The sequence below is a fragment of the Camelina sativa genome, chromosome 13 (genome assembly GCF_000633955.1).
Source record: "Camelina sativa cultivar DH55 chromosome 13, Cs, whole genome shotgun sequence".
Classification (NCBI taxonomy): domain Eukaryota; kingdom Viridiplantae; phylum Streptophyta; class Magnoliopsida; order Brassicales; family Brassicaceae; genus Camelina; species Camelina sativa.
The window spans coordinates 5,629,687-5,637,786 of NC_025697.1; the positions used below are offsets into that span (position 1 = coordinate 5,629,687).

The 8,100-nt window shown below is 38.1% G+C and overlaps 3 protein-coding genes across 4 annotated transcripts in view; 2 read left to right on the forward strand and 1 right to left on the reverse strand.

Annotated features, from left to right (window-relative positions):
* On the forward strand, window positions 107–2,886 carry LOC104737971. Its single transcript, XM_010458213.2, has 4 exons — window positions 107–147; window positions 243–554; window positions 832–937; window positions 2,745–2,886. The coding sequence occupies exons 1-3, from the start codon at window positions 107–109 to the stop codon at window positions 917–919; spliced, it is 441 nt and encodes a 146-aa protein (XP_010456515.1). The 3' UTR covers window positions 920–937; window positions 2,745–2,886.
* LOC104735351 lies at window positions 1,564–2,878 on the forward strand. Its single transcript, XM_010455121.2, has 3 exons — window positions 1,564–1,748; window positions 2,095–2,361; window positions 2,639–2,878. Exons 1-3 carry the CDS (start codon window positions 1,633–1,635, stop codon window positions 2,724–2,726), a joined length of 471 nt encoding a protein of 156 aa, XP_010453423.1. The 5' UTR covers window positions 1,564–1,632; the 3' UTR covers window positions 2,727–2,878.
* LOC104735352 (flowering time control protein FY) overlaps window positions 3,059–8,100 on the reverse strand; it is a 5,511-nt gene continuing 469 nt past the window's right edge. Inside the window, exons 2-18 of one of the 2 annotated variants that reach the window (XM_010455123.1) lie at window positions 7,941–8,029; window positions 7,605–7,673; window positions 7,386–7,490; window positions 7,137–7,232; window positions 6,967–7,049; window positions 6,627–6,698; window positions 6,458–6,555; window positions 6,090–6,149; window positions 5,932–5,992; window positions 5,756–5,843; window positions 5,594–5,657; window positions 5,290–5,368; window positions 5,002–5,091; window positions 4,792–4,877; window positions 3,862–4,313; window positions 3,578–3,751; window positions 3,059–3,338 (exon numbers count right to left, since the gene is read on the reverse strand). In XM_010455123.1, coding sequence (XP_010453425.1) covers window positions 3,282–3,338; window positions 3,578–3,751; window positions 3,862–4,313; window positions 4,792–4,877; window positions 5,002–5,091; window positions 5,290–5,368; window positions 5,594–5,657; window positions 5,756–5,843; window positions 5,932–5,992; window positions 6,090–6,149; window positions 6,458–6,555; window positions 6,627–6,698; window positions 6,967–7,049; window positions 7,137–7,232; window positions 7,386–7,490; window positions 7,605–7,673; window positions 7,941–8,029 — 1,823 coding nt within the window. In that variant the 3' untranslated portion in view covers window positions 3,059–3,281. Of the gene's footprint in view, window positions 3,342–3,577; window positions 3,752–3,861; window positions 4,314–4,791; window positions 4,878–5,001; window positions 5,092–5,289; window positions 5,369–5,593; window positions 5,658–5,755; window positions 5,844–5,931; window positions 5,993–6,089; window positions 6,150–6,457; window positions 6,556–6,626; window positions 6,699–6,966; window positions 7,050–7,136; window positions 7,233–7,385; window positions 7,491–7,604; window positions 7,674–7,940; window positions 8,030–8,100 lie in introns of both variants that reach the window. The other variant, XM_010455122.2, reaches the window with a different exon arrangement.

Genomic DNA, 8,100 nt, shown 5'->3' on the forward strand with positions numbered 1-8,100 from the left:
AACAGTTATGACTAGTTTTGATTTATATAGGTTAAGCTTTTCGATTCAGATATTAGCTATAAATCTACCTTGAGGCTTCAAGTATTGTTCTTTTCTTTTAGTATAGATGCGTTTGTACAAGAATCTTAGTTTCCTAGGTTTGCTAAAGTGAGTTCCTTTTGTTGATTTGGATCTTAGTCAATTCTGATATTGAATGAATTGTTGGTGTCAAGATTTAAGTCTAGAGCATTGTTTCTGTAAAGTTTTGGCCTTTTTTGGGTTTACAGTATCTGTTGTGGGGTTTATAGGAGATGTCAGCAGGAAGAGAGTGTTGAGAAGCTACCAGATGCTTTGTTTCTTCTGGAGTCACCCACACTCGCACAGGTGACTGGTGGTGACCATGCTTCTGTTGTTGCAGCTGCAATGGCTGAGAGTGCATTACGGAAGAGGGACTTAAATGGGAATGCTTCTTCTCTTCCACGTCGTCCCAAGGTACCGAGAGGAAATTTGCCTCACTCCAAGAATATTCCTGAAACTATGGGTAATGTGCTTGTACCTCCTCAGCTCAAGGGAAGGTTAGTCCATCACCTTGATAATATTTTGGCTCGTTTCATTTCCATTTTCACTTTATCTCTTAAACTTAAAATACTTTGGAGAAATGTTATGCAGTGTTATTGTTAGCAATCATTGAAAGAGTAGAATATGTACTTTTGTGCGTGATTTGTGTTTTAGGAGGTTATGAATTGTTGACATTCTGGGCATACATATGAGAGAACTAGCTCCTGAAATTGATGCAGTATCTTGTTTAGATCACTTTATGATCGAATAACTTGTGATTTTATCTATCTGCAGGAGCAATGTTGCCACAGAGGATATGAGCAGGCTTTTTGTGAAAAAACGGCAAGACTCCTCCAATGCAAGATCTCCAAATCAGGAATAGTTTTGTCAAATTTGAATGGTNCCAACTTATATGGTTGCAACAGAGTCAGCAAAGGCAAAGTCAAGATCTTTGAGCTCCCCGAGGATAAGACCGAGAAGCTTCGACACACAGTCGGAGAGTTACTCGCCGTATAAGAACAAGCTATGCCTGACCACCTCAATGATGAGTGAAGCACCAAGCAAACTCAGGATTGCAAACAATGGCGGTAATACTAGACCAAGTGCATACCAGCAACGGTCACCAGGGTTAAGGGGATTTAACATAGGCCCTTTAAAATCATGCAGTAATAATACTCTGTTGAACGATCTGAGCATTAATTCAGAAAGATCTCTACCGAGCTGGAACAAGCAGAGCAGCTTGAGATGAGTGGGATATATTGAACCCTGTATATACATCATACACATATACCTTCTTTTGAGGGTCACAGTCTCATGTGTAATCCAATCTTTCTTTCGTTTCTTTTTTTTGTTTACATTTATTTTGTTCATCTCAACTTCAGTTGGCTAATTTCACATGGACAATAAAAACATATTATTGTCTAATATAGATGAGACTCTCAGTTAACAATGAAGTTGAATCACTGTTATTATTTTGGCTACAGAAGTCACTCTGTAGAACAACTAGTCTATTTCATCGGCTTGTGTGTATATAAAACCAAACGGCTGTAAACGACGTCGTTTAGGAAGGAAGAGACTGCAAGGGTTGGAGAAAGTATGTCACTCGTAGATTACGACGATTCTTCATCCGACGACGATGTCTTAGCCGCCGAGGAGAAGCAACCACTCCCACAACCGCAACGAAAACCCTCTCCAATTCCTCCAACTAGACAGTGAGTGATTCTAGGGTTTTCGAAATTTTGGGATTTTTTTTTTTTTTCTCGATGGAATAAACAGTTATGACTAGTTTTGATTTATATAGGTTAAGCTTTTCGATTCAGATATTAGCTATAAATCTACCTTGAGGCTTCAAGTATTGTTCTTTTCTTTTAGTATAGATGCGTTTGTACAAGAATCTTAGTTTCCTAGGTTTGCTAAAGTGAGTTCCTTTTGTTGATTTGGATCTTAGTCAATTCTGATATTGAATGAATTGTTGGTGTCAAGATTTAAGTCTAGAGCATTGTTTCTGTAAAGTTTTGGCCTTTTTTGGGTTTACAGTATCTGTTGTGGGGTTTATAGGAGATGTCAGCAGGAAGAGAGTGTTGAGAAGCTACCAGATGCTTTGTTTCTTCTGGAGTCACCCACACTCGCACAGGTGACTGGTGGTGACCATGCTTCTGTTGTTGCAGCTGCAATGGCTGAGAGTGCATTACGGAAGAGGGACTTAAATGGGAATGCTTCTTCTCTTCCACGTCGTCCCAAGGTACCGAGAGGAAATTTGCCTCACTCCAAGAATATTCCTGAAACTATGGGTAATGTGCTTGTACCTCCTCAGCTCAAGGGAAGGTTAGTCCATCACCTTGATAATATTTTGGCTCGTTTCATTTCCATTTTCACTTTATCTCTTAAACTTAAAATACTTTGGAGAAATGTTATGCAGTGTTATTGTTAGCAATCATTGAAAGAGTAGAATATGTACTTTTGTGCGTGATTTGTGTTTTAGGAGGTTATGAATTGTTGACATTCTGGGCATACATATGAGAGAACTAGCTCCTGAAATTGATGCAGTATCTTGTTTAGATCACTTTATGATCGAATAACTTGTGATTTTATCTATCTGCAGGAGCAATGTTGCCACAGAGGATATGAGCAGGCTTTTTGTGAAAAAACGGCAAGACTCCTCCAATGCAAGATCTCCAAATCAGGAATAGTTTTGTCAAATTTGAATGGTTTTATTTCTGTCTAATTGCCTAACATTTGGTGCAACGTAACGATGGTATGTTTAGCAGATACGATGAGCATGTACTTTTCTCAATAATTTACGACTATTTATACGGAAGGAAAAAAACTGAAATTACCATTATGTGCTAACTTGCCAAGTGTTTTAGGGTGATATATGGTGATTTCTTCGATTAGTTCTTAGTGTAGTATATGACTTGATTTCCTATTTTTCTGAAATTTACGTTACATGAGAAAATGCAAAACAAAACACCAATTTGAATTTAAAAAAGAGGACATCAATCTTTATTTTAAGAAGAACTAATTCTCCAAAACGAAAGTATTTTCCTTAGAAGTTTGTTAACGAAACCAAACTGAGTATTTGACATGTGAAAAATTCACTAAAGCTTCTGTAAACTTGTTCAGCTAAAAGAATCAAAACATGAGCAGCAAAACCATTTCACAGTGTTGAATCATCTTGAAACCATCTCCTTAAAAGAAGTGGTCAAGTCTACAAACATGATATGTACTACTAATACAACGGTTGCCTACTGGTGTTGCTGATTGTTGTTCGGTGGAGGGCCTGGAGGTAAAGGCGGCTGCTGCTGCTACACAAATTAAAATAAAGAGAACAGATTAGACAGACGAATTTTCGGCTGTTTTCACTATACCAAGAAAAACTAGCTAGTAAGATTCAAACTAGCTGCAAAAGTTATGTGGTTCAATCGTATCAGGATATGCATTGTTGTTTAGAAATCTTGCTTATTTATATATCTATTATCTATCAATCTTGAAACCTTAAAGGGTATTACTAAATAACCGAAGTATAGTGCTTAGATGGAACCTGTTGGAAAGGGTTGTTGTAGCCTGGCATCATTTGTGGACGGTTGAAACCACCACGTCCTTGAGGATACATTTGGGGTCCACCACTGCTTGGAGGTCCTTGAAATACGACTCCTGAAGGAGCACCCATAAAATGACTTTGCGACATCTGAGGATTCATGCCACCTTGCATTCCCTACTCCAACAACACGTGAAGATTAAAAATCTCGCCTCTACACGGTAAAAATGATTTTTAAACAAATATCACTAAGGTCATAAAACAAAGAGGAATCCAACTCATGATACCATTGATCCAGGCATCTGATGAGACATAGGCATTGAGGAAGGTGGCATGTGACCGTGAGGAGGCAGTTGCATAGGCCGGGGAAGACGATGAGGGTGCAATGGCATATGGGATGATGGTGGTAGCTGATGGTGAGGCATATTAGGCATTGGAGGCATTTGCTGGGGATGGCGTTGGTGTTGTTGTTGTTGCTGATACCCTTGCTGCTGGCCACTTCCAAGAAGTGATGGGTGCGGACCAGGTGGCAGCGGAGGAGCTCCCACTGCCATTGAACCTGGAAGAGGCTGTTTATGTTCCCCTTGAGAGGATGCATCAAATGGCATTGCTATTCCGATTCCTGGGATGGTCCCCTCGTTCCGTGTCAGCCCAGGCACAAATGCTCCAGGAATTGGCGATGCCTCAGATGGTTGGAAATTATCAGGCTGGCGATTACCAAAACCTTGTTCATTATAGCCTAGTACAGATGACACTAATTAGTACACACAAATCAGTGGATTACAGCTTCAATTTCTTAATAAACAAAAAATATTATAACACTAATTTCTGGCAATAAACTTGAAAGTACATGCTTTAAGACAATAAGTGAGACTAATGACCAAAGATGTTCTCGAGAGCCAAAAGTCCTTGGGACTGGTTTTTAAAGCCTGTAAGATCTGCACCCGTATTGGACCAGCTGAACTGGATCAGTCAAGTCTTTTTTATAATTTTCAGTTAATCATGGTGCCTTATGGCTGGTCAAGCCAGAACCTTAAAAAGTCAAGACCTATTTCAAACCAGTCATTATAGCATAGGACTGACCCTGCCAGGCCCCAACCAGTTAAGCCTATCCCAACATCTTTACTACTCATATGAATAAGGACATAGTATTATGCACTACCCACACCTTTCCATTAAGATGCCTACTAAAAAAATCAGATACTAAAGAAAAAAACCTTGGTTCTGCATAGGAAGGACATCTCGGGGATTATCTGCAGGCCTGTTTCTGCACCAAAACTTGGTTGTGTGATCATTGCTACCACTGCAGATATTAAGGTAAGAAATCAATATCTGAAGCATTATTTAACCAAAAGCATAGCTAACCACAAAACGTCATAAAATGAAACTGTAAGAAAGTCTTAGAACCAGATCATCGTAATTGCTACCTGCAAAGAAGATATCCAATAGGATGCCATGCAAGATCCCAAACACTGTTATCATGAGCATTTGGGATTTCAACCTGCGGGTTTTCATGCCTGGGAATTAAGAAAGTACTTCAAAATTAGGCACACATCGGACAAAATCAACAAAATTAAAGGTACGGTAAGATGCTACTAGTAGTATGTAGATGCGTCGATATGAAATATAGACAAGAAACACTGTAATAAGTGATTATAGCAATAGCAGTATGAACTACTAAATAAGACAGCATATTGCTGCACAACCGTACGTACCCCACAACCCAATGACAAATGGATCCGTCAGAGCTCCCACTGACAAAATATTCCTCATGGAAGGGATGCCACGCCAAAGCTTCAAAAGAAATGTCGAAGAAACAAATTGAGAACTCTCATCCATTGGATAATAAGAAAAGTCTGGTGTGTTGATCCCCATAAGTAAAGCATGAGTACAATAATAATCATTCGAAGGCATATACTTTAGAGTCCTAGACAATGTACAGAAAAGTAATTTTATGTAGGAAGTTTCTCTGCTTTCACGTGTTTGAAGACATGTACATTACAGAATTTAAAAGCTTACATGTTACATCTTTCGTGTGCCCACGAAAGGACTCAAGCTCCTTCATAGTCCTTATATCATACAGCTGCAGGTGACATGCATAGATGTCAAACAACTGCTTACATGATGGACAGAAAAAATATCGTTTACATATTAATAGACCCGAAATAAAGTGAGCCTTACCTTGATTATCTGATCTTTCGAGGCCGTTAAAAGCCAATTGCCATTTTGGTTCCACTTGACACTAAGCACTATGTTTTTGTGACCATGACTGCAGAAGTGAAAATTGGCCATCAAATTTGTCAAAGCTCTGAACATGAAATTTTAATAAAATATATATTACTTTATGTACCACTTACAGTGAGCAAAGCTCTCTCGCAGTTCTAGTATCCCAGAGTTTGACAAGTTGGTCTTTTCCACCTGACAACACAGATTGAAACGATTAATACTCACCTAAAGAAAGAAACTCTGAAATATACAACTGTTTATCAAAATAGAAGTCTATCGAATAATGTACCAGAAACTAGTAGGGACTTTGTCGGGTGCCAGTCAACGCTCTTGACATCCCAACCATGGCCTGCCTGAGTTCAAAATATATAGAAACCTTTTGGTCACGTCAAAAATTCTCAGATGTTACAAATATGAAGAAAACTGAGAAAACATGCCGTCAGAAGGATAGAAAAAGTGTTATATGCACCAATATGGAGCCTTCAAAAGTAACTAACTTTACATGGCGTAACATTGAACCAAAACTCAATAACACCTTTTTCAACGTAGCCTAAGGGTCCATTCTAGTGACATACAACACCTCTCACGGCCTTCTAAAATTCAAATTTGACCAGCAAGCAGTTAACTATCTGCCACCAATTGTTCAAATCACATTACCGGTTAATGAGCTTTCTTCTTGGCACTTGGCAAAATCCCAGACTTTAACAGTCGTATCATCAGAACACGAGCAGAACTTCAAAGCTGTTTTACAAAAACTGAGTGATACACATTGTTAATTTTGAAGAGATTCATTTAATGCAATATAACATATCAAACTTTTTTTTACCTTAAATCGCGAACTGATTCCTTGTGAGCAGTTTTGTTGACTTTCACATTGTTCATATTGTTCTGCCAATACCTGATACATAAAAAACAACTAATCCTTACCGTGACAGCAAATCTAGATGTCAATCATAGAATTCTGAGCTTCTCATTTACATCTACGCACACGTTAGGGACTGAAAGAAAAAGAAAAAACACTTTTTTTTGTCTCCCTCCCTATAGCGCCATATCCTTATATAGGTTGATCATGTGTAGTGACAGCAAAATATAAATGTTAATCATACAATTCTGAGCTTTTCATTTACATCTACACACAAGTTAGGGACTGAAAGAAAAAAATATACTTTATTGTGCCTCCATCATCACCAGAAACCATATAATTGTCATTGTGGCTCCATACCATCGACCTTATAGGTTGATCATGTGCCTGATAATGACAGCAGATTTTAAAAGTCAATACCAGGAGCAGCGGCTTTTAAAAAATCAAAACAGAAGTTCTATTTGAGAAACTAACCTGAAGAATCATTTCAAAATTAAAAGATTGCCCATTCCAAAGAGTAAACTCCCCACTTTGGGAGCCCGTGATAAGACGCCTTCCTGAAGGTGTCCACTAAATACAAGAAACCAAATCAGCAATGATCCCATTAAGTCGAACTTAACAGAGGTAAAAAAAAAAAAGATGGCATTAAGTCGAAACATAATAGAGTTAAAACCATGGCAAATAGAGAATAACAGAAAACATCAAGCTGTTAAAGGGATATACCAATACACGGTTGATTGAACAACGATTCTTGTTTAGAGATGTGTGAACAAACTTTGCAGCAAAACTTGTTGAAGGATTATCTGAATAGGAAACTGTGGGAAGCATCTGAAACATTGATATAAAAGTTAAATCATTAAAAAAACTGAAAAGGAAAAAAAAAGAGAATGATACTGAGATCAAAATCGTATAGCATAACCAAGAAAAGCAAAGAAATCCAACATCAACTGCTGCAGCTGGGGTTGCTTGCAAAAAGGTCCTATCCCTTGAGTCTCGCTGCCATGTTCGAGCCTGTACAAAAACATATATGGAGTAAACAAAGTCTGTACTTTTAGTTCCACATTAAACCACATATCCCAGTTGCATTCCATAAAAGACTATGCTATCTAATGACTCTTGAGATAAAAGGGACTGGAGAATTCAATTGGGGAGGGATGAGGATATGACTATAGAGATAAAGACGAAAACTTTACAAGAAACAAGAGAAATATAATCAATCAACAAAAGAAAAGGGTCTAACGAAGAAGTAGTACAACAGCAACAGGGGAATACAATTACCTGAATGTATCTCACAACGGTGCTGGTGTAATCAACAGCTCTTCTCTGAGTATGCTTTCTCATTCGTTTCGCTCCAAAACTGTCATGTGCTGTCATTAAACAAAGAGAAATCAGATCTCATAAGTAAATTCACAAATCGAAAAAAAAAAAAAAAAAAAAA